Source organism: Falco peregrinus, chromosome 4, assembly GCF_023634155.1.
Source record: "Falco peregrinus isolate bFalPer1 chromosome 4, bFalPer1.pri, whole genome shotgun sequence".
Lineage (NCBI taxonomy): Eukaryota > Metazoa > Chordata > Aves > Falconiformes > Falconidae > Falco > Falco peregrinus.
Genome location: NC_073724.1, coordinates 113,504,778 through 113,531,462, shown reverse-complemented (window position 1 = coordinate 113,531,462; position 26,685 = coordinate 113,504,778). Strand labels below are relative to the sequence as shown.

Below are 26,685 nucleotides of genomic sequence, written 5' to 3'. Positions count from 1 at the left end.
TAAAAGTTGCCCCGACACTTCTCCAAGCCACCTTCTCCTCAGAAAAAAAGAAAGCAGTTCTGCAAAGTTTGAGGTTACCTGAATAACTTAAAGATGTTAAAAAAAAGTTTTTTCCAAAAGCCAACAACTTCTAAACTATGTTTATGTTGGAACAGCATTGCTAAGACTCAGCATGAAGCAAACATTCCAGGTTTATTTTTGTCCTCACTGAAAATCCATGCCTTGGAGTATTTTTATTATTTTTTTTTTTTAAACACGTATCTGGTCGTCTGCATTCAAGTTATTCACAAATCTTTCTACCACTGAATTTCCCCACCAGATCACAGAATTTGTGCATAATCACAAACACGCTGTCAAGTATAAGTCTTTCTATATGGATAGGATTCCACTTCTTGACTGTAAGCATTGCATCTAAGGATCTCCAAGATCATAACACAAACATTTACAAAATGCTGCTGATCTCAGTTTTCTTTTCAAGAAATACAGACCTTTTACTTACAAAGGTGTCTAGTATGTAGAAGAGAGACTGAGTTTGCCATGGCTGTAGGGTTTTAGTCCTTCTGTTATACCTCACAGGCAATCCTCACTATGCTTCTTACTACCGCTATACTTTGCTTGTTTTCCCTAACTTCCCAAACCTAGGAGTTGGGGACAGGCAATTGTGAACCTGAATAGCAAATGTGTCAGAATATGTAGTTTTGCACCAAGGCAGAGAGAGTGAACCAAAATTTAACATCTAACTATTTGGGGAGGAGAAAAAGTTTGCTCTCCATGGCTTGGAGACAGACCCTGACTGCGAACGCTCTTAATGTGTGTCTTTAATCAATCATGCTTTAATTAAACTGCTCCGTTACTGCATAGTACATCGGAAGGACAGGTCAAACTCCTACGCTAGCGTTAAAGAATGTAGGATCTAAATCCACCACTAATAAAACGGACTGTCATACTGCTTCAGGACTTTCCTTTCATCAGTTACTGTTCTGCTGCTCTTTTTTTAAATTAAAGGAAGAAAGCGATTCAGTGAAAAATTTCCATATGGCCTCTGCAGTGCAAAGCTGAGAGCAAATCTATACATTCAAAATTTTTAATACCTGAAGTGACTGTGTTTTTCTTCTGGTTTATTAACTAAAGCAAATGCCTACTGGAGACATTATAAGCTGTCTGAACCTCATCTTGGAAGTTCATTTCATTTCTGCACTTAATTTTCTTCTGTCTGGTACTCAATAATACAGATATATTATTGTTGGGGTTTTATTTTTGCTTCTTCTCCCTCTGAATGCAGAGCAGAAGTGCATCACCACTTGTTTAAAACCCAGTTGTGCTCCCATAAAGCCACTCCTCAGATAGGCTTTAGCCAGAAGACACTCATAGTCTTAATAGCAGTGGGATACTAAATCAAAAACCTATGCCCTAGTTCAGCAAAGCACTTTCTTAAACAATATGAAGCCAATAAGGCTGTAACTCTGAATACTTTTCTGCAAAGGGCTGTAATTACTCATTTGTTTCCCATCACATTCAATCTGCTTTGGACCTAGTCCTACACATTTGCTGGAAGGTATCATTAAATAGGATGAGAGGAAAGTCAGGCCAACAGGCTCTCAATTTCTAAGAAATCGCCGGTTGTAGCATCTGCCTGTTCAGATGCTTAAGAAAGCAGCCACAGAGGGACCACACATCACACCGAGACCTCTGGCCCACTAGCTTTAAACATAAGTATTTGCCCTGTTTTGGTTCTCTCTTTGAATTACTACTTTAATAATGTAGAAAAGGTAACTACCTCAAGTTTACAGGTATTGGCATCTGTAGCGTACACAGTGTGACTGGAAGTTTTGAACTGTTACATAATAAACCCAGAAAATGTAAGTGATTCACGAAGTATATTAATGGGAAAAAAATGAAGTGAGCTCTAGCAAACAACTAGAACAGCTCCTTATTATCCTCACTTCCTTTGCCCACAACTTTTGGGAAACATTTCACAAAATGCTTTTTGTTTTATAAAACAATGTATATTTGATGGCATGTGATGCATGCAGTTGGTGTATCACATATGTTTCTACCAGGCTGTGTGGTTGAGATCACTCTTGGTACAGACAAAAGATGCTATGATAAGACAACTGAGCAAACAGGCATGCTGGCTGAATGGTCAGGGAATTAATTTGGAGGTACTTACGTTCAGTTACTTGGTCTGCCATAAATGTCCCTTATTACATTGGGCAAGCTAAATTCAGTCGCTCACTGAAGTGAAAATAACTATTTCCCTGTCTCAGAAGAGTGCTCCAAACCTAAATGGGAAATACAATATGCCAACGTGATGCCTGTGAGTGCCTGATCCTTTCTCCAATGCATATTAGTGACTCAGAAACTACCCTCCATAACTATTTGATAAGGAACAACAGAGCTCAGAAGTGTTAAATGTAATGCAGCAAGCATGTTAGGACTCCAATAGCTTGAACTGCAATGCCTGAATGAATCTCATTAAAGAAAAGCAGAAGCTGAATGATACATGCCCTGGAAGTCATATTATGTGCTGAATGCCCCCAAGAATTAGGAGTAAGAAATAATAAACCAAAAAATGTGACTGGAAGAATTACTTTTTCTTTCCTTTTTTTTTTTCCCCCCTCAAGATACGACATTCAAACTCAATAGTTCCTACATTTTGCCACAATCTGGCAACCACAGCCAGGGATGACATGTCTAACCACAATATCACTGGACTGAAAAAGTAATGTGTCTCCACTTCAGGCTCAAACTGGAGAAAATTCTAAACCTAAGTGGTACATTCTAGATAATGAAGATTTTTCTTAACTTCTAGAGTAATAAGTAAGTTCCTTTACAGCTTCTAGTGTCTTTTTTCTTCACCTCATATTTGTCAGGTGAATTACCAAACATGTATATAGATGTTCTTTCTACAGAATGAGCTTTGAGAGCTACTCTCTCACATACCAGTATCTCAAGGCATGCCCTCTATTTCCACCTAGATCTTTTATTGGGGAAAAATGTAAGGACTTAGGTTATCGCCCCAGGATTTCTGAAAGTCCAGAAGCTGGCTCACAGCTAGTCTTACATACAGAACAATTTGCAAGTGGACAATAACTTCAATGCATCCAAAAGATGATCAGACTCTGGATATGTACAGACTATATGCAAAGCAGTTGCTGGATGCCCAGAAGTCCCAGATATCTGGCCCATCTCATACAGAATGGAGATGAGGAATATCTGCGATATTTGAAGTAACATGCATCCAGATGGTCCCACCACCACGTGCACTGCAGATCGGGAAATTCGCACACTAAAGGCTCCTCAGCCCATGTGCCTCAGCTCTCCTAGCTGCATTCTTCTGCCAGGGTAGGACAAAGTACTGCTGTCACAAAGTTAAAGTTGAAGCCTCTTTTTAAGAGACATAAAACACTTCCCACAGTATGAAATTACTACAGACCCAAATGGGAAAAGGCACACAGGACTTCAAGCAGATTTGGTTTGGGTGTTTGGATCCCAAATCAAGGTTCATAGCAATCAGCTCAGAGTTGAAAAAAAACCAAACCTTTGCCACACTAGGAATGTCAAGAGCAGTAGTGAACTGACCAAGTGACTGTTTCATCAACAAAACTGAAGTTTATGCCTCCTGCAAGCACACTTGATACAGCACTACAGTTCAGAAATGATATTATGATGATGCCAAGCAGACATCAAGAAAGATTTGAGAATGGTTTCAGCTGTCCATTGCTTCCTAGTAGACCTGCTACCATGTTCACCACTCTTCTTCCCTATTCCAGCAATATGGAACATTCAAGCTCCTGTGAGTTGCTTTGTTTATTCTCTGACAAAAAAATAAAACGTTAAAAGCGTCCACTTTACTGAATTTGCTGTTCCTCAGGAAATACTAATTGAAAACTTCTTGCTCTGTGTTACAAGTTGCAGCGCAAATATTATGATACTTCAAGTCAAACAAGATTAATACCCTTCTTTCCCTGCAGGAAATCCTAAGAAGTCCTACAAGGGTTCCCAGCTTTGCAGGAAATGAAACTGCTGGATGCTCATACACTTCTACATTGGCTTCAGTGAGAAATTTGTTTTGCAACTCCCCCAAATACCAGTTAGATTACCACAAGCCAAGCAGTCCAGTTGCCAGTCAATAGGACGTTTGACCTTGGAGAGAAACCTGAAAGGCACTTGTACAAAACAACAATATCTGGTTACAGTTCCATTCTCACTGCCAAATCCATTAAAGCTTATCTTTAAAATACAATTAACTTGTAAAAAATGGCCAACACCAAACCTGTTTTCCAGCAGCAGTCAGAGCCTTGCTGTTGCTTTCCAGCACCTTTGCATCATGTCTTTTCTATTTATATGAGAAATGACTTCATTACCTTATAACTTCAAATACAGTTAACATGTTAAATCCAAAACAATTACTTGCCTTCAGGGAGAGTAGCCCAGTTTCAGCATCAGTCATGCATTCATTCTGGTTTCATAATCCCAGTTACCCTTGACTAGTGGACATTTGGAAGGTCACAATTCAAAAGAACTTCTGTAAGTTGTACTAAGCTACAAGAACTCTCCAGGGCAGCTTCAAGCTTTCCAAGGTATCTTTGCTTAGTGCCCTTATTTTTCTTCCAGCAGGTCTCGTGAAGAAGTCCAGCTCTTCCTGCCCGCATGCCAGAGGACAGCTTTTGGCATTAGAACAGCATCACTGAGTTGGTTGCTCCAAAAGCTCATAAGGAAAATGAATAAGCTTGGACAAATAATGCTACAATAAAGAGTACTAAAAGGCACTTTTGACTTTTGGGACATACAACTGTGGAAACAACTGGGGCCTTTACATGATTCTCTGTCAGTAGAGATTGATTATATTAGCAAATTCCATTTTTTCTTTGAGATTTTGGCTTAAACAATTAACACTTTTTCACATATGCTTCCATTTAAATTACTATCTACTAACAGAGCAAGACAGTGAAATTTCACACTATACTGCCTTTAATCTTACCCTTCTGTGATCAAATGATCTTATGTCTTGAATGGTGCAGCTGCTTATTCCTAAATTCAAAAAAGGCTTGATGCAAAGTTGATTGAAATCAGCAGAAAGCCTCCCAATGGCTTAAGCCTATGCTGCCTCTTAAAAACCAAAGAGCAATGCTCAGGGAGACCCCTGTGCTGTTTCAAGCATATTTCCCCCCCCTCCTAGACTTATAAAAGCTGCTGGCATCAGCACATGGAGTGAAAGGCACGTCACACATGTCTCCTAATAAATACTGCTACACATCACAACCTGGGCAATTTACCAAGCCTAAGAGGAATCTGCTGCATGTGTGCAATGAGAAACAAGTCCCGGTGGTATGTGCACTGAAAAGCCTCCAAACTTGAGAGGGAAAAAAATGCTTTTATTACTTTTGAGCAACTAAGTTTGTGTTTGAATGTGATTTACTTGACAAAGCTTGTAAGACACCAATGTAAGCAAATTTACTAGCGAGTATGAAGTAGCAGACATCCCAGAACACAAGCCATTCCACATGGTGATCAGCATCGATTTAGGCTTGGAAAGTTTTCTGCAGACACACCTACGTGGAGCACACAGTCACATCTATCGCTGCCTTCCAACACGTTCACGCATCAAGCTATCTGGTAGGCACTGGGGGAAGAGAGAAGTTTTCAATTCTTCTTCCCAACATCCTCATCACTTCAAATACTCTGAGATCCTCTTGTGCAAACTGCATCTTTCACCCAGAAAGCACCCGAACTGCTAAACTATTCCAGTACAAGTGCCTTTCATGTCCGGCAACTGTTGCACACCTCTCTCCATCTTCCCTGCAAGAGTGTCTGCTGGAATTCAGACTTTGTGCACACTGCATTGGTGCAAATTGTTTGCACTCCCAGAAGTTTTTTGTTTTTAAAGAGAGTCTGTTTAAAAAAAAAATCCAAATCAATGGGGGATTCAACACACTTTTAGATTATATTTAGTTTTTTCTACAGCATTCAGACGTAGCACTTCAGCAAGTAATTTTTATTTGGCTCATTTTATGGCTAGATTCAGAAACCTTCATACAGTATTAGGGGAGAGTAGGGTCTTGTCCCTCCAGTAATTGTGATCAAGGGATCTGATCAACAGCACACACATTTTTTTTTTTTTATTCCAGCAATGAGCTACAGACACAAATGGCAACATGAAGACATCCAGTTCCCTGTTAGGTAGGACATGGCTAACAGGCCGAGGTTTGGGGTGAGGGATTTTTGGCTGGCTTTTTGTTGTTGTTGTTTTGCATTTTTCTGGTGTTGTTTGGGTTTTTTATGGGGTTTTTTGCTTGTTGTTGGGTTTGGTTGTTTATTGGACCAACTGATCTAGTTGGGGATAAAAAAAAATAAATTAAGTTTCTAGAAGAAGGGCTATGAACATGAAAACCCATGATTTTACTTCTTCCTTCCCCCCTGCCATCTAAATCAGTTGGCCTAATAACACACATCAGCTCTCCCTCCAGCCCCTGCCCTGCTTGCATGCTCAGACTGTCCCGACAACAGAAATACTCAATAATCTGGACACTTCCAAGAGTGACAGGATTTGGCACATATAATCCATTTGCTCATTTGCAAATAATCACTGCTAAAATTACCTGCAGGCTTCACAATAAACCCTCCAAAATAGAGGTTCAACAGAGTTTAATAGTTTCTGTAGTTAACCACTAGGCCAAGTAACAAATCTATTAGCCCAGAATTAAAGTTCAAGATGTCTTGTTCAAGAGAATATAGCACTGCTGTATTTGAAATAACTAATTCCTTCTTATGTTGAGAAACAGAGTAAAGCCTTAACTACACGTTTTATGAGATTGGACAGAGCTAATCCATATGGACATACTACAGACTAGACTTATCACTTTGTAAGCTAGACAAAGAAAAAAAATTGCTCTGAGATGTGGAACTTAATCTTTTTTTATATATATACACAACAGAGAAATTTACTGAAACTCTGTTTCAGTTCCATGGCTCCATGTGTTGGAAAAGGACGTGCAACAGAGAGCTGCAAAGTGAAACGAAGCAGAAAACGTTGATACGCAGAAAACTTTTGCGTTGGTGTTATTTTCTTTGGTAGACCCACAGTCTGCTCAGTGTATGTCTGAATTTTGTGTTTGGAAGCTGCAGAACTATAAAAAGCTTTGCCATTTAAAACATTTTTAAAAGAAAGATACTGTATTCAGCTGACATATGCAAGTCATTTATTAAAATGTCAGATTGTTTGGGGAGACAGATAGCAAGTGTCACCCCTGGGCCTCAAAGAGGAGGTTAAAAATTAAAAACATGCTCATCATCTCTACCAGAGCACATTATAAGCTGAAAGTAGTAAAGTTTGCTGTTGTGCTAAGCTTTCTATTGAAAGAGAGGGAATTACAGAACAGTGTTTACTCTCCCCCAAGCACCAAGGCCTGTCTGACCTGCTCACAACAGCTCTAAAGCTAAGTCTGTTCCAAAAGAATTTCTTTGGGTGAAAGCTGCAATAGGCTGTTCGAGGTTTGGTAGCAGGTCTGGTAAGTCAGGGGAAAAAAAAAGACAAAAAAAAATTAGTAACAGTCAGAGGAAAAGCAAGAGACAAAGTAAAAACTTTGTTTTTTCAGCCTGACTTGTCTCCTAGGTCTTGCCAGTGTAAGAATATTTTTTGATCCAGAACCCCAAGGGTAATTAAAATAACCATTTGCTTCTTAGCTCCCTGGGTTAAAAAATAAACACACACACACAAAACACCCACACCACACAAAACAACCCAAAATCCACAAACAATGAAGGACGAGAATCTATAGCCCTGCATGGCATTTAATTTGAGACAGGTACAGGCGAAGCTCCTGCCATGCAGGGCAGCATCCAGGTTTCAGCTGCAGCAGGCACGTGCGTTGGAAGCTCCAACATCAAACTCCAGGCCCTAATTCTGCAAGGGCCTTGGTGCTAGAAATACCTGGGTGCTGTCTGCAGGGGGGAACCTGCTGGCAGTGGTACTCCGTGAAGTGAAGAATGAGTAAAACACTGCAACCACTGGACAGCTGCCAAAAGCAGATGTTTGTACAGTACCTCCACATCAGCCAGGCAAGTTGAGGGGGCAGGAAGGGAAATCAGCATCACTTATAGCAAGTCAGAGAAGGAACACTATCCCATAGCCCTGAAGGAGCCTAAATATTATAAACGGTCATAAAACTTCTCCCTTCAGCAAGAGGTATCAATAGAGTGCAGTTATTTGTTAAAGACCCACCTTTTCTTTCTCAGCTCTGAATGAATGCCAGTAACAAGCAGCTGGAGTGTTCTTCTGGAGGTGGCTGCTATAGAATTTAGAGGGGAATTAAATTTACATTCTCTTTATCCAAAATCAAGTCCAATGAAATTTGCTCTAGGGTCCAGTTTTGTTCAGCCGGTGCCAGATCTGACACACGAAACTCAAAAACTCTGCCACACAGCACTACAAACACCACCAGACCCATCTCTAGTAGTTACCCTTACTGCATGTGAAATCCATCTGAAATCAAAACCAAGCCACTAACTATTGCTCTTCACTCCATCTTGTGAATTAGCACAGCCTTTCAGCAGCTTCCATTAAACCATCACTAATTCTGATGAGCACCAACAACTCATCTGAACATATAGCAGCACACAGTTCCTAATGTCAATGATATTATACGTCATGCTACTTACGGGGGGCAAGGCTTGAAGCCTGCTGAGGTCAGTGGAGTGAAGACTGTTTACAGGACTAACCCCAGATACAATATTCTCAGTCTTCCCATCAACATCTACAGTGCTTCCAGAATAATCAACTGGTGGTTTGCCACCTGTTTCACTAGATGCAGCAGACAGGAATGCTGTAAAAGATGTAACAGTCGGCCTTCTGTCCATTCTAACTGCAACAATATCCATTTTCATACTACTTAAACAGTTGTTACTTAAGTGCAATTCTTACTCAAGCACCACAAAATTTAATCCACGCTATGAAGCAAGAGCTACATTCGGTCTTTGCTCTGCTCTACCAAAACATGCCTGGTGTAAGGGTTAAGGCTTCTCTAAAAGAAAGGGCATGGTAAAAAGTGACGTTGGCAGCTTCCAAAATGATGAATTTCCACAACTTATAGGCAATTTTGAATGTATAAAAAACAACAAACTGCTCAGAAAACAGCAACAAGCATTTTGGTCCAAACGTAATTTATTTTTGTTAATAACTTAGAGTGACTGCAAGCAAACTCAGCACTTATAAAAAGTTGCCCAACCGCAAAATGAGGACCAACGTATTACAGGGTTAGTACAACACAGACTGAGGCAGGGTCTGCATCAGCACCCCTCTCACCTTGGCAGCCGCAGGCTTCCTCTGCGCTTCCAAGCTTTTCCACATGAGCTCTACTCCCAAAGCATTAGTGGTATCCCAAAGGGGAGAGTGACAGTGTTGGCAAGAGATTATGCAGACAGACAGGAAGGCAGATGGTCTACTGGTTTGGCTATGATAAAGGAGAGGAACTGGAATCCAAGCTGGGGAAGCAAAGGGACTTTTTCAGGCTAATACCCTGACAGATTTAGTTCAGGCTTAGTTTGCTGACCATGACATTAACAACAAGTTCCTAATGTTTTGGTACCAAAGAAATGCCACCACCAAAAGATACTCTGGACTCAAAAAGAGATATGCCTGACATAAACACCAAACAAACAAAAATGGAACTTCATGCACCAGGATGAAAGCCAAAACAAATCTCACTGAGCAATCTTATTTCCAGAACACCACGACATTTGCCAAAATACTGGGCCAAAGCTCATCTCCTCAGAGTTTGCTTCCACTGAAGTCAATGGCGATACACCTAGACTTGACTAATGAAATAAAGAACAAGTAAAATCAGGAAAACAGCCTCTCTGCTCCGTACACCATTGAAGGCTCATCATACTGCACTGCACTCCAGCTCACTCACATTTCAGCTCTAGAAGAGTTGGAGCATGACTGGATAAAAAGCACTCTCAGCTGCGGTTTGGCTTGGGTCTGAAGTGGCCCATGTACTGCAGGGTTTGCCCATGAAAGCTGCTTGTTTGATATCCCTAGAAACACAAGAATCCTGTAAGGTCAGTTCATCTACATAAGCATCTTGTCTTCAACAGCAGCCATAAACCTTAAGAAGGGTAAATAACACTGCACACTCCCATCCTTTCACCATTTTTGGTTTGGGGACTTTCTAAGCCAGGTGTGGTTTTAGGGTATTTAGTAACCCTCAGTGGATTTTTTCTTTTCTTTTTTTTTTTTTTTTTTTTTAATGAACTTGTCTAGTCTAAAACTTGTCCCCTCAAACTTACTCAACTAGCTACAGGCTCCTGAAAAATAAGAGAGGAATCTCCAAACTCCACCCACCTCATACTCTATAACTTTGCAAAATGTGAACAGACGGGCAAGTTAACAAATGCTGGGAGTCACACAGCCACTTATAGCCCGGTGTGTACCTCAGCAGTTACACGCCTACCCAGACCTAAAGCTAGCCGACTGGAAACTCCAGCTGCAAGAACATAACCTTGTGGATTTAGAGAGATTTACTAATCTGAAAACAGAATCCTGCCTCAATTTGATCTTGCCAACTGCCATTTCAGACACACTGTTCTTGTGCTCATTACTAATTTTGTTTAAATGCAATCATATTACAAATCCAGCTCATTTCAGGCCTGTTTCACCACAGTTGCTGTGTACAGCTGTTTGCAAGATCCCATCATTTTTTTTCTCAGCTGCAGTGGCAAATTACTGACATTACATTCAAAGAACCTTCAGTTAGCTCCATTCTAATCATCGCAAAGCTGAGGGACAAACAAGCTTTCCGCATTTTAATGTGTACAGCAGTACATTCCAGAAACAGTGCAGACACCTACAGCACTTCTTTAAAGTTTCATTCTTACAGATCCAGACTGGTAATTTTGGGGTTTTTTGAGTTTGTGTGTTTTTTTGTTTGGTTGTTTTTTCCCCCCAATTCATTATGCCACATTACATGAAAAGTAACAGAGAGCATGCATACACATTAAAAGGGTAGTATCCAGAAGTACACAGAAGACCCCAAATTCTGATCCATACACTGCACCTTGCAGAAAGGTTTAGTATGTTATTATCTCAACCCTTCAAATACAGCAATATCCTGCCACTCTGAAAACAAACTGTGACATCCAGTTCTGCATCTGTTTGTGATGGCAGATCTCCAGCGAGGCATGATTCATCTCAGAATTAGGACTTCCAGCAAAATGCATGAAATGCAGCCAACCTTCCAACTGAACACTGCAGTCAGATGTCATGAACAAAATTACAGTGGATTTTGGACAAGATTTTTGAATGCCTACAGGTGTGTGGCTAAACAGGGAATTGTCCAGCTCAGTCTGTTAGAACACAGAAAGGGCACATGAATTTGACAGAGTCCCTGGAAGAACAGGAGAATCACAAACATCACATCTGAGATGAGCAGAATTGCACAAATCTTGAGAATGGACAGCAGCGTCAGAGAGAAGGCAACACAGCCTCAACCACACCAAGCACAGGGTAACTTTGATAAATAAGGTTGTGGGTAAGAGATGCCCCATCTTTCCTCCCAGGGTCTGAGTACTGAATTAGCTTTTCACAAGGCTGAAGCCCCACAGACTTGTCTCTCAACAAGTCCAGCACTGCTGCTCCCCTGTCAGCAAGTCACTTACACATGGCCAAAGCTAACATATCCTCCTGGCACCCAGCTTGCAGCTGGATCACCACAGAACACTCTTACCAGTTCTCTGTAGTTACCTGACATTGTTAACACTATTAGGTTTTTCAATTCTGCAGCATTCAAAGGAAGAAAAAGAACGACTTCACGAGGTGCTTAATGAAAATATGTGACAAGCTCTCCTTCATCCTCTTGTTATTTCTGAGACTGTTCTGTCAACTGAGAACAGCTGCTATCATCTTTTAAGACTTCAAGAACCTCTCAGAAGACTGCTGACATTTTCCAAGTCCTGCACTTGGATCAGCCACGGGCTGTAATACTTCACAACAGAAGGAAGAACAGTATTTGAATAGTGCAGAAACGTGCAGTGCACTAGAAGTCTCATCAGCATAGATGAAGCATAACTGGTTCTGCCTTCAAAGTTCCTCCTACTGTCCAAGGATTCAAACTACTAACTTCCTCACATGTGACCTCCCCAATGTCACACAGAAAGTGTGAGACATAAACCCAATCTCAGAGATGAAACACAGCCTTGCCTTAACTGCAAGAAGCTTCCTCCTCTAATTTTTCCCCAGAACACCTACTCTTACATGCAATACATAGCTTGGCCAAATGATTTAAGGACTGGACAAACTCATTTACAATCCATGCTTAATACAGTGTTGGCACTCTTGATCAATATTTAGGAATTCAATTTCTTTACATCAGAAAAACCACGAACTTCACATAGTAAACAATGACCAAAGGAAAGAAATGACTGCAAATTTCTGACATCTATCACCAGTTCTTCCATTCATTTTTTTCTTCAGGCAGATTTGGAAAACAGAGGAGCTTCTCAAAGGACAGCCTGCTTTTCACAGAATCATAGGATCATTTAGCTTGGAAAAGACCCTTAAAATCATCAAGACCAACTGTGAACTCGGCACAGCCAAGCCCACCACTGAACCATGTCCCTAAGCACCACATCTACACAGCTTTTAAATACCTCCAGGGATGAGGGCTCAACCGCTTCCCTGGGCAGCCTGTTCCAATGCTTGACAACCCTTTTGGTGAAGAAATTCTTCCTAATCTCCAATCCAAACCTCCCCTGGTGAAACTTGAAGCTGTTTCCTCCTGTCCTGTCACTTGTTATTGGGAGAAGAGACCGACCCCCACCTGCCCACAGCCCCTGTCAGGCAGCTGTAGAGAGCGATAAGGTCCCCCCTGAGCCTCCTCCTCTCCAGGCTGAACACCCCCAGTTCCCTCAGCTGCCCCCCATCAGAGCTGTGCTCCTTGTTGTACCCAGGGAACAACTGGTCTTACTATTAATGACTAAGGCAAAGGCGGCATTAAGTACCTCAGCCTGGTCCTCATCCTTCGTCACTACATCTCCCCTGGCATCCATTAAAGAAGTGAGACTCTTCTTAGCCCTCCTGTTGTTGCTAATGTATTTATAAAACCATTTTTAATTGTCTTTTATAGCAATAGATTAAGCTCTAGCTGGACTTTGGCTCTTCTAATTTACTCGTTGCATAACCTCACTGCATCCTTGTAGTCCTCCTGAGTAGCTTGCCCATTCTTCCAACGGCCGTAAATTCTCCTGGTTTCCCACCCCACCGCCCCCCCCCGAGTTCCAGGCAAAGCTCTCTGTTCAGCCATGCCAGTCTTCTCCGTCCCCTGCCCCCCCCCCCCCCCCCCCCCGGTCACCTTTCAGCACACAGGGACAGCCTGCTCCTGTGCATTTAGGATTTCCTTCTTGTAGGAAGTCCAGCCTTCCTGGGCTCCGTGGCCCTTCAGGGCTGCTTCCCAAGGGACTCTGTCAGCCAGGCTCCTAAACAGGCCAAAGGCAGCCGTCCCAAAGTCCAAGGTGGCACTTCTGCTGACCTCTCTTCCTTACTTCTCTGAGAAACAAAAACTGCACCATTTTGCAATTGCTGTGCCCAAGGGGGCCTCCAGCCACCACATCACCCACAAGTCCTTCTCTGTTCACAAAAACAGGTCCAGCGGGATGCCTTCCTTGGCTGGCTCCCACACCAGCTGTGTCAGGACATTCTCTTCCACACACCCCAGGAACCTCTAAGACCGTTTCCTCTCTGCTGTACTGTATTTCCAGCAGACATCTGGGCAGTTGAAGTCCCCCATGAGAACACGGGCTAGTGACGGTGAGATTTCTCCTAGCTGCTTATAGAATATTTCATCTGCCTCTTCATCCTGGGTGGGTGGTCTGTAACAGACTCCCACCGTAACATCTCCCTTGTTGGCCTTCCCCCTGGTTCTTACCCACAAACACTCAAGTTTATCGCCACCATCATTTTAAGCTCTAGACAGCCCAAACCCTACCTAACACACAGGGCTACCCCACTGCCCTTCCTTCCTTGCCTACCCCTTCTGAAGAGTTTATAGCCATCTATTGCAGCACTCCAGTCACATGAGTCATGCCACCATGTTTCCGTGATGGCAACTATGTCATAGCTTTCCTGCTGCACAAGGGCTTCCAGCTCTTCTTGTTTATTGCCCATGCTGCGTGCACCGATGTAGAAGCACTTCAGCTGGACTATCAATCCAACCACCTGTTTGAGGTGAGAAGGCCCAATTCTTATGTGACCATCCTCAGGCACTTCTGTGGTTTCTAACACATCAATAACCCTTGCGTCTTTGCTGCCAAATGGATCTCCGATCCCTACCTCCATGGAGATGGAACACTGAAGGACTTTGCTAGCACACTGTCCCTTAAACACTGGCGTGCCACCCCCAGGCTTATCTCTGGTGAGCCTGGTTTTATTCCTTTCCCTGTTCAAATCTAGTTTAAAGTTTTTTCAACGAGCCCTGCTAACTCCTGTGCAAAGATTCTTTTCCTGCTCTGAGAAAGGTGTACTGTGTCTGTTGCCAGCAGGTCTGGTATCCTGTAAAATCACCCACAATCAAAGTACCCAGAATTCTGTCAGTGACACCAGGCATCGATCTGCTAGCTCTTCTTGTTTCTTCCCTTATCGTTCCCTGCAGCTGGAAGGATAGAGGATATTACTGATAGTTAAGGTATTATAGAGGACCCAGCAGCAGTGACTTCTGAGTCTGCTGCTGCTTCAAAGCACCTTGAACCTAGTAAGCAAGCAAAGGCTTGAATCAGTAACCTCAGACTGTAAATCTGTCTGTGATTTTGCCAGAGTGACAGTCTTCTTCGTTGAATAAATATCGCACACTTCATTGCTTTAGACTGACGCTTCAAACTTCACCCAAAAGCTATCAAACAGCCAGGGCGCTGAAGAAAGTAGCAGAACACTTTCTGTCCGTGGCCTCGCTCCTGTAGAACTTTTTCAGAGGTTCTTGGAAAGACGTAAGGACTATCCATCCCTGCAGAGCAGCCTTCAATCAGATGAAAAGCTTAGATTTAAATAAGATCCACTGCAGAAAAACAGCAATGACCCCATGCCCACATTCAGCTACCAAAGGGTTAAATAGTAATTGCTATGTGATGAGAGCACAACAGCTAAAAACCTACTGAGATCCCTAATTTTGACCTACACCACTGCAGCACAGCAGACCAAAGGGCCATCGATCATACATTAAACATACGAACTGTCTGAAATATCCCGTTTCAGGTGACCACAGTTAATTCCTCAGATACAAGAAACTGTTAAGAGCAACAGAAAAATAGAAGCCTCTTTAGAAAAGTTTGGAAATTTACTAATGACTAGTTATCTAGGTGCATAAACATCTTAGCTCTTACCACAGATGTCAGCCATTTCTGTCCTCCTTTGGGTGTTCTGTAGATGACTGCATCACTGATACTGACAGAGGAACATAATGACATAAACAGCAGACACCCAGGCTGGAGACCAGCTGGGAGATTTATCATGGCCAATTAAACAGGGGAGGAAACAATTAACAAGCGCCTCAGTTCTGAAAATTATCAAATGGAACACTCAGAATGTATTTCTGCAGTAGCCAGATCAATTCAAACTGTGACAGAGTCAACTGTTTGTGTGTTATTATTGCGTTACACTGAGCAAAGGTCAAAGCATTAATTTTTCAGTTCAACTCAATACATGCACAACTACTAGAAACATTAGCAATGTCACTCTCTGTAACTATCATCAAACACCCAAGGGAACAAACGAGATGATGAAGAAAAAACCATCAAAACCACTTAATGCTGACAAATTACTGTTACTTATGAGATAGTTGGCAATTCCTCTTCTTTTCAGTCTCACAGATATGCACTGAATAATGATTCAAACCAGACTGCCTACAAAGTTGTTGCATATTCAGTAACATCCTGCGTCATCACATGACTTTCTTAAGGGGTTGACCTCTATGGATGCTGCAATGGTACCAGGAGATGCAGCCCAGCATACTACACAAAGTAAAAGTTGTCATCCAGGGAGTCCCCAGTCCAGAAGAAGACACAGGAGACTCGTATGTTGGATAACTACATACCAAGCAGATGATAAACAGCCATAGCCCCATCAACTATCAATACCATATATAATACCTGCTTATTTTTAAGGTAATTAATGTATTCATAGTTCTATTTCTAGCAATATTAATACAAGAAACTAGAACCCAACACTCTTGAATCTCACCTATCTGATCCCAAAATTTGCATCCAGACACACACTTCCCCTTCAAATTATGAAAAGGGATGGAAAAATAGTACGGGGTTATTTATCAAGCACATATATATTATACATGTTCCTTTTCCAAGTTAAGTAAAGGTGGCCCATCCACCTACATCAAAACAATTAGTGTTTTGGCAGGATAGGTGACGCATCACGATTCTGTGTCCCTACATACTACAGGCACTCTTTTTTTTTTTACCGCCCATCAGCTCTTCCTACCATTGTGAAATAGAATTCACTCCTATGTAGGCCACAGGTAACCCTGGATCCTGCCTAACAGATAGAAAGAGAGGAAAAACCATTTTATTTGCAATTCATAAAAAGACCATTACAATTTGCAACATTTTACAACAGCGCGAGTGACTTACAAACATATGTACAACAATCACTGAAGAAAAGAGCTCTCTGTTAGATAAATGTTGAGCGACCTTCCCTTGTTGGGAACTAGAGAGTCAGAGTCCAGCTAATAAATCATAATTACCTTGATGCCATTTTCCCACCCAAAAGGAACCCTATAAACAACCCTATAAACAACAGTAGCATTTGTCAATTACTGAACTTGATCTTTTAAATGCTGGCACTTCTTTACTTTTTCAGAAGCAGCAACAGTTAAAGATGTTGATCATGAACCGTGATGTCAACTACGAGGGCCTGACTTTCTTTTACAAATATTAAATCCAGTTTATACAACTCATTTTGCTTGTCTCTCAATAATGGTTCTTGAAAGACAACCCACTTTTTTTTCATTTGCAATATTACATATAATTGATTATGTCTCTTAATCCTTGCATCTTGTACTGCAGGGCAATATCCTGCTTGATATTATTATATGTGTGCAAGATTCATTTTCTGCCTGGCAGAGTCTACATAATTTAATGTAAGTCTCTTGTCTGCCCTTTGCCAAAAATTCTCTAGTTGGATACACGCTAGCTCTTAAATGCACTGCTGTTAACAGGTTTCCTCTGAGGAATGCCTCTATAATGCTCAATCCAATTATTACTTTATCTCTGTCAAAATTAGAAATACCATGGCCCTGAGATAACAATTTAGTCCAATTTATAAATTCTTGGGTTTGCCGGTTACAAGGCCTCAGAAAGATGGTATCTGGAACAGGTACTTCCCATTATGAGACTGGTTCCTCCCCCTTGGCAGGTACTATCGTTATCGCTTTTGGGTGCCAAATAGATGGTATTTTATCTTTATCCTTCTGCTACCCATAATCTTTCAAATTCTTCCTCAACACCCTCCTGTTGAACAACTTGTCTTACTGTTTTTTCCAAAGACTGTGCAATCCTGTGCAATCTTCAAGTCTGTACACTGGGAATTAGTCCCACAAGACCGGTAATATCCAAACCACCGTTCCCAGTGCTAGAATATAAAAAGGCATCACAGGTGCTCACTGGTAGATGTAACCATTCTTTGACAGCTGCTCAAATGGCCAAGTCAAGGGTTTCTAAATTTGTATTTGCGTGCCGTAGATCTGCCAAGTAGACCAATCATGCTATAGTATACTCTTTTAAGATGTCAATTTTCTGAAATGGCTTCAAAAGGAGCCTTCTCAATTTGATGCAACCAATCATTAATTTTTATTAGGAGTTCTGGTTTTGACATTCCAATCCATGGATTAATAAATAAAGCCAAATATTTTTCAGAACTGCCAGGTTCAATCATATTCAAGGGAATGCCGTTAACTGTCCACGGAGGACAGTCACTGATCACATATGTATGTTTAATGGGCTTGATATTAAAGCCATAGCAGTTTTCCCTTTCTATCTTGAGGCAAGTAAGTTCACAAAAGACCTCGAAAATTTCAATATTCTTTTGCGTTCCCTACAATGAGCCACTTCACAAGACTAAATAGCCTGCAAAAGCCACAGTTATCTTTCTCATTATGGTGTTGAAACCCACTTCCCTCCATTTCCAATTTACACAGTAGAGGGTCTACAGACAAGTTAAATAAAATAGGAGATAGTGGGCCACCCTGTTTTACACTGATCTGGATCCTGACAGGATCTGACTGCTAATTCTTCAAGTCAATGTGAGTGTTGGTATTACAATATAAGTTCATAACCAGGGCTATAACGTGATTGTCCACACCCTTTTGTTTAAGGGCCATAATGATGTGTGAAAGGCTTTAGCTAGACCTACAAAATGCACTTCCAGGAGTCCATGTTCCTTCTTAGCATTCCTAGTTAAACGCTGTAATAGTTTTAAACTCTCTGCACATCCTGATGATCTTATAAACCCTCTTTGCTGCAGATGAATGGGACATGCCTTAGTCATACTCGCTGTTAAAACCCTTGAGAACAATTTTTAAACGATTGAACCAACAGTAACGGGTTGACAATTATTGATGCCATTCAATATATCCAGTAGAGCCAATTTAGATGTTAGCACAGCCTGACATTCTTTCACCATGTGCAGTATACTGCCAGTCACTAGCCATAGACTGAAAAGCTCCACCAGTTGGGTGCAAAGAGGATTTATCTTAACAAGATCTCTCAAACTAAGGCCATCTGGTCCTGGCACCGCATTTTGACTAATCTCTTCGACGTTTTTAGGGATTTCTTTTGCTGCGATCATGGCTTCAAATGCTGAGTTGTCAGCCTGACCCATGGTCCTGAAAGCACCTAGGCCCTTGAATGTTCCTGACAATTCCCATCTTGACTTGAATACTTTGTGCACCTCATCCAGTGGGATACTGCATTTTAGGGATTCTACGTCATCCAGGATAATACCAGCCAGTTTTCCTCTATCCAGGTAAAACAGCCAGAATCGGAGGAACTGGCCCCGTTTCTTAGCCCTCTTCTTCATCCACTGCTTTGGTAGGCTACTTGGTGCTTTCGACCCTGACTTGCTTTCAACTCAGAGGACTTCATAAACAGGCATGCATAGCAGTCTTCAACTGCCTTGTTAATCAGCGACAGGGACCCTTCCTTCCCTTCTATCACCTTTTCAGAAGCTCCCTGAAGGATGGGCAGCTTAGTAGATGTTAACCAGTCTGAAATTTTTCTACTATAATGGGACCTTAGTCCCCTTTCCTCACATGATCCAATGTCAGCAAGGTATTCCCCTTCTTTCCTTATATGCTCTCTCCACGCTTGATCTTTCTCCATCCTCTTCACAGGACTTTTATGCAGTCCTCTTATCACTTGCCTGCTTAGTTGTTTTTGACAGAATATGCTCCACAGTCAACTTATTCATGTTCTTACTTCCCTCGTACTGCTTATGCAGCTTTTTCAACAACTCCACCTCCTCATCAGTCCAGCACTGCCAGTGTAGTCCTCTCACAGTACCCTCTTTAGGGCAGGAAGAGAGAATTTGTAGAGGAATGAAGGCAGTGGGCTGATTAGCATTGATAACATGCAGCTGTGGCCTTGCCTTGAAGGCAGTGGGTTAATTGATATGGATGATGTGCAGCTGTAGCTCGTTCTGCTAAGTAGGAGGAACAGTGTGGTCTGACCTCTGGAGGAAGGAGAAACAGCATGGACAGTAGAATCTGGCCGACGGTAAAAATCCTTATTGCAGCCCGATAGCTTGTTTGTGCTGCAACAATAATTCACTCCGTGTTTCCAGTAACTGGATGTGGCAGGTGTTTATGTCGCCCAAGTCCAATTTTTGTTTCAAGTACTCTCTTATATTCCTCACATATCCAGCCATTGACAGTTGCTGCTTCTACAACCCCTTTGCACTTCAGAAAGCGGCAGGCAACACTATGATGTTTTACATCTGTCCTGCCACAACAGGACCATGTAAACACGATCTTTTTCCTTCCATCGGGTCTCTTTAGATGGTCTACGAGTCCTGATATTTTTCCTATCTGGTTCCCACACCGTGGACAAGATGTATTATTTTCCAGGACCTTTACCGCCAGTGTTCCATGAGTTGATAGGCCCATACTGGTTCCCAGGATAGCAGTTGATGGCACTGGAGCAAACTGAACCACAGCTCCTGTGGGTGAAAGCTCCTCCTCACTCTTATTCTCTCTTTCCCGTGGGCTGACTGTAATGCCCTTATAACTCAGGGAAGCAGGTTCCTCATACACCTCTCAGAAGCTGGCCAAGCAGTCCTCTGAAGTGGAAGGATGACACCATTCCAAGCCATCAGCCTCTGAGTTTAACTCCAATCCAACCAGATTCAGTCTCTCTTCCACTGGTTTTTCAAGGTCAGAGATGGTTCTACTGACCGCAACATCTCTCAAGCCCTTAACGCTTGTTTGTGTGGTGACCGATACATGAAGTTAATTGCATCAGTCTACCCATTTTGGCAATTTAAATTTGAGGACAAGTATAAGCCAGACAGCACAGCCTTCTACAGCTGTCAGGCTGAGCCCAACAGTGCCCGTGGGCACAGGCTTTGGGCAATGAGTAATAATCAATGGCAGGAATTTATTTAACCTTATTTAAATACTATCAAGTCGTCAGTGGAGCCATTAGATGGGAAGTAACTCAGTAACTCAGATTGGGGCAGAGGGTCAGCTCAGTTCCCCTGAAGAGCATCCAGCAGGACCACAGGGAGGTGCGACCTCTGCAGCTAAGCCCAGTTAACAACTATGATACTGAGTTAAGACAGTCTTAGTTACCCCTGAAAAATACAGCGGGGCTAAATTATGGGGTCTCATTTTACAAGCCTTGCAGACTTCATTGAGAACCTTTCTCAAAACGCTTTTTTTTTTTTTTTTTTGGTAAATAACGTTGATGTTTCCTCAGCACTTTAGCCTGGTAAGACGCACTGCTTTGATAGCGGGACGCACATTGCTACACATATGCTACAAAAAGAAGATTTACAGCAATAACCACTGAACATGCTTGTTGAAACATGAAGGTGTCAACAATCCATTTCGCTGCCGCCAGCGTAACATCATGTACATCAAAACACCCCAAGTTTCGGTGTTGCATTTTTTTGGAGAAGCCACACTTCCCCCTTCCTAATTTTTCATCTTTTCAGGCAAATAAATGACCTCAGGTCCTAGCCAAGGGCACTGCTGCCCCACAGGCTCTTCCAGTGCCATCAGCGCCGCGGGCAGCCAGGCGGGGGCCCGAGGGGGCGGCCCAGGCGGTGGGTGGGCGCCGGTCACTCGCCCCCTGCTCCGGTGGGATCCGGTGGGATCCGGTGGGATCCGGGCCCCTCGCCCGCTGGGGACGGGCACGGGCACCGCTGCCAGGGCACCCACCGCCCGGGACACCCGCGGCCCAGGCCGGGCACCTGCCGCCGCCCAGCCCCCCTCCCCCCGGAGGACACCCCCGCCGGCACCCACCTTGTTGAGGTGGGGGTTCCGGGTGATGTCGTAGCCTCGCTTTTTGACGGCCAGGGCGCCGCCGCGGTGGGTCGCGCTGCCCCCGGCCTGGCAGCCGCGGCCCCGGCTGGCGCTGAGGAGCAGCGGCCTCCGGCCTGCCCCCACCAGCCGCAGCAGGCGGCCGCCCGCCCCGCCGCACACCGGCACCATGGCCCTGCCGCGTCTACCGGGACGGCGTGAGCGGGGACGGGCGCCCGGCGGGGCGGGGAGGGCGGGGCGGCCCGGCCCAGGTGTGCCGCGCCCGGCCCCTCACGGCGCGGCGGACCCCGCCGAAGCGAAGCGAAACCCAGGAAGCAGATCCCGGTCGCGCCTCCTCCGTTACCTGTTAAGGCGCAGCCGGCGGCGGAGGGGAGGGGGCTGCTCGCCGGGGCCCGCCCCCGCCGGGGACAGCGGGCCCGCCCCGCCCGGGGCCCAGCGGCGGCCGCGGCACGGCCGGCCTGAGGGGACGGGGTCAGCCCGGCTGGCGCTGCGCCCCCGCGGGGCTCGCCGGAGCCGCTCGCCGCGACCCCCCTGCTCCGCTGGTGCCGGTGCTGTCCCCTGAGGCTTTAATGAAGGGCACGGTGAGGGGGGAGCCCGGGCCGGCGCTGCGGGGAGCGCGGCTGGTGCCGGGGGTCCGGGGCAGAGCCGGGGACCCCCGGCGGGACGCGGGGCGGGGGGCGGAGGGGGGCAGCTGTGGGTCCTTGGGAAGCTCTTGGGGAGGCCCTACCAGGCTGCCCCCTTCTGCAGTGTGAGCGGCCGTGGGTAGCTCAGCATTTCAGGCTACCTGTAATCTGTACGTCCCATGTATAAAATCTATATGTGCCGTATACTGCCTATACACAATGCATATACCATATGAGGGTCACATGTGTATTACATGTATTTCTTTTATATATCCAATTCACCGAAGAAGGCAGGGCCCTGCATCCGTTTCTCCGAAGAGATGAGCTCTTTTATCCTTTGAAATGCCGACATCACCATCGCTGCTATCACTTCTCGTATGAAAACCCACTGCCTGGCTGAGTCCCCAACACAGGGGACGATTCGGGGTCGGTTCCACTCTCAGATCAACACTGCTCCCATACGCGTGTCCCCATGGCGAAGCTCAGGTCTGCTCTGGGCGCTCTCCAGCTTCTTCCATTTGCGTTGCTGTCTGCAGATGTATTTTTTAATATGCTTTCATATTTTGGGGGACAAATGATACAGTCTGTGCAGAAAAGAACAGACTACAGAGTGAAAGGGTTTGATTATTTGGATATGCTTGTCCTTTCTTGCCTTGGCATTTTATAGGCACTCCATAAAATAAGCTATTTCAGCTTAATTCCATGACCTTATGATTTCTCCCTAAAGGGTATATGGTTCATGCGTTGCCCTCAGTGTGCCCAGGATATTTACGCCTCTGCTATAAAACAATGATTATATTCAAACCTCATATTTCCGGACTGTGGCCACTTAGTAACTACTAGGACCATGGGGGAAAATACTTCCCCACCCAGTCAGATATATTCTGAGAGTGAGGTGGTTGGTCAGGTCTTTGGTTTTTTTTTCCTTTTGCTTTAAAATACCACAAATTGGCCATATGTGGAGATGCACCACTCATGCAGTGGAGATAAGGAATACGTGCATCCCTGAGGCCAGGTTATAATGAGGGAGATTCTTAGTGCATGGAAGACACAAGAGGGAATTTTCCACTATTACTGCTTTTTTGCATAGCTATAAATTAGAAAAATTTGAGACTTTGATCTTGGGAAGATCAATCTGCATAAAAACTAAGTCAACATCTTGCCAGCTTCACAAAGTTTTCCTGCTCCCACCAGCCAGCACAACAGTGGTCTCACCCAGCCTGAATTTGAGTGAGCTGTTCTCCACACCATTACAGATCCACTGTAAATTCTGCAGTGTCTTTGTGGTGGCTGTGGCCATGTGCATAGCAAACAGGACATTTGACACTGCTGTTTGTAGGAGAGTCCATAATACTAAATCTCTGGATTCTTGAGCCACTCCTAGTGAGCAAAGATAAAAAAAGAGGAGAAACTTCCCTGACTGCTTTGCAGAAGTACACCATTAAGTTGTTTGAGGAGATTTATGTGACAGAGGAAGAAGTGCCAGGCTGAGAGCCTGCACAATACGGTTGCTTGACACAGCTGAGGAGCGTCTTGGGTGGTAGCATTAGCTGTCCTAGCAAGAGGTGTCCATCCTTAGGCTCTGAGCAAATGCATTTACCTGGAGAATCTAGACAAGCTCTTCCTACCTGCAGGACCTAATTACACCATCTAGTGCTTTCTAGTGGACGCACCACTAACAAAACGCAATGAGTTCACTTTGCCTGTTTTGTAAAACACTGTGTGCCTCTTCTTGGAAAAAAACAGCCCACAGCTTCATGTTGAAAACGCTCTAAGAGAAGGTCAGAACTCAACGTCCGTATAATTTGACTGTGTATGTCTAACAGTTAACTTAAACTGGTTTAGACTACATGCAGATTTGGGGTTCATGTGCTTGTCATCTCTGCTATGAACCGCAGGAAGTGCCAGTTAGTTTTAACTGGTTCACTAAACAGTAGCTTTAGCGTCTTGAATTGTGAAGAGTCAAACCACCATGCATTATGGCGTTGCAAACCTACCTAGGGTGTGATGCGCATTCTGCATGATACAGAGGCAGTTACTAAAAAAACAACAACAACCCTACACTACAACCTGAAATGTATTCAATGCAAAATTCCCATCAACTGTTTTGACATTTTTAACCCAATATTCTTCACTGTGGGGGTGGCGAGGCGCTGGCCCAGGCTGCCCAGAGCAGCTGTGGGTGCCCCATCCCTGGCAGGGCTCAAGGCCAGGCTGGACGGGGCTGGGAGCAGCCTGGGCTGGTGGAAGGTCCCTGCCCATGGCAGGGGGGTGGGACTGGGTGGTCTTTAAGGGTCCTTCCAACCCAAACCAGTTTATGATTCTGTGATAATTCTATATCCGCAGACAGAAAAGGTTTCCTAGCATGCTGAATATTTTATCTTCTATGCCTAGTGACAGCTGCATACAAGTCCTACAAGTGAGGGAAAGAGAATTTCAGGGCTAGATTAAATCCCTCGTTGTATCACTCTAAGTAGGTGGAACAATTAACCTGAGAGGCTTTCAGACCTCCAATGGACTAAGTTTCCAATGTTTTGGAAATACAGAAAGGCCTATTAAAGTGTAAAATAATAAGTATGAACATGATCTAGTGAAAACAACTTGTTTTTTACAGTAATGATGTTTTACTGATGAAAATGGGTATTATCACAAAGCATTTTCATATCTACAGAACTGTTCATTTTTCAGTGAAGCTGAAACCCTAACTAGTCTCAATGTTGAATTAAAAAATGAATTATAAGAAAATAATCTACTGAGAACGGATTTTACAAGAATTTTTTACTGTGTGAATTTACTTTTGAGTTTAATTTATTTTATATAATCCATTTAACAACAGAAGTTCCAAAGTTCCATCTGAAATAGGTTTGATTCTTCAGATCAACACAAGCAAGAATAACTCTTATTGGGTCTTTTTTCAGAACTGATCGCTTAAATTTACTCAGCTGTAGCAAATACTGAAGATACAATACTTCCTTGTCTGAGAGGGGGCAGGGTGTTGCTGGCTTCTGTATCTACAAACCATGTATCTCGCAGCCTCCTAATCCTCTGAACCTTCTGGTAGACCTTACTTAATTTTGCTTCAGAGGAGTAGACGACTAAGTACTATTAAAGGCAAGATGCGAAAGCACAGACATCAGCACAGTTACCGTGGAAGGCAGAGACCAATAATGAAAAGCAAATTTATGGTCCATGCCTGCTTGATAAAAGACAGGGAAGCTGTGGGAGGAGGAAATAAGGCATTAAAAGGCCTTTCCCATGCCATGGGACCACTGGCCCAGGCTGACAGCTTTGGTCTGTTCCTGATTGGTGCAGGGAATTGTTACTTCCTGACATTGGACCTGAGTGAGTGAAGGTAAATGTGACACCTCCTCGGGCTGGGCTCCAGTTTTCTAAACACTGGCAATTTTATTCTGCTTTGTAATGTTCTTCAAGGTGCCTTCTCAGAACTCGTGAATCACTGCCTGTTTTTGTGACATGGGTGGAACACACTTTTTAAGCTAAGAATGCCCATAAACTAGCACACAGTGAGCTAACATAATTAACATTACCATCACAAGGATTTCACACAGTTTTCTCAAGAGTAAATCAGCTTCTCCTGCCTAATACTATTCCAAAGCACAACAAAATAAAGGAGCTTCATCGCTTGCTTTGGGGCTTGTCAAACCACATTTCCCAAAGCAGCAGTCTGAAACTGAGAGAGCTCCCCAAATAGTTGGTGCATTTTCTGGCTGGGGACACAATTTCCACTATACCCCTGGAAGAGAGTTGCCATATAAATCTTGACTTTGTACATCTGTCTTCTCCCCATCGGTGCTGGATTGAGGGTCATGACAAAACCATAAAGCAGCATGTGAACTGTCAGAAGAGAAGTCTCTTTTCTTTTCCTGGCCCTGAATTGATAGAATTATTATTTCGATTTCAGGAGTGCCTGGAAATGTGTCAGGGACCTTGCACAGTACCCCCTCAGAAGTTTATGGTCTCTATGTGCAAGAGGGACAAACGTTGGCAGGGATCAGGAGGCATCATTTGCCTGGGGCTACACAACAGGTCAAATGGCAAAGGTGGGAATTCCTGCACACGTCTCCTACAACAGACTGGCAAAAAGCGCAAGACAGGGAGTGAGGGAAGTGCTATATCCGTAGTATCTAATTTCTAAATCGGCTGCAGAAATGGCTGCATATGAGATATCCCACTATTGACTGCTAAGGATCTAGGACAGCAATGTAAGAAGGGTTATTTTTAACAGGCTCACAGCATTTTGAGCATTTTTGGCTCATGTATACACTGCCAAAGGAAGATATCTATAGATAGATACATATACACACACATATAAACACTTTTGCCTTTATTGTTACTATATGGACTCTTTCACATACTTTATTTCCTTCATTTTAAAATTCTGGCTTATATGCTTCTCAGAGCAGGATGTATTGTATATTTATAAAAGTAAAAATAAGATTTTCTCTGCAGCCATGAATTGTCTCCCTACTGTTGTGCAGACACTGAATAGTGCCTTGCTGGCGGCT

At 43.6% G+C, this 26,685-nt stretch overlaps 1 protein-coding gene across 1 annotated transcript in view; it reads right to left on the bottom strand.

Annotated features, from left to right (window-relative positions):
- Positions 1 to 21,951, bottom strand: part of ME3 (malic enzyme 3) — a 136,222-nt gene extending 114,271 nt beyond the window's left edge. Inside the window, exon 1 of the mRNA XM_055802959.1 lies at positions 21,519 to 21,951. Within this exon, the coding sequence (XP_055658934.1) occupies positions 21,519 to 21,707 (189 nt within the window). The 5' untranslated portion in view covers positions 21,708 to 21,951. The remainder of the gene's footprint in view (positions 1 to 21,518) is intronic.
- Positions 21,952 to 26,685: the final 4,734 nt, after the last annotated feature.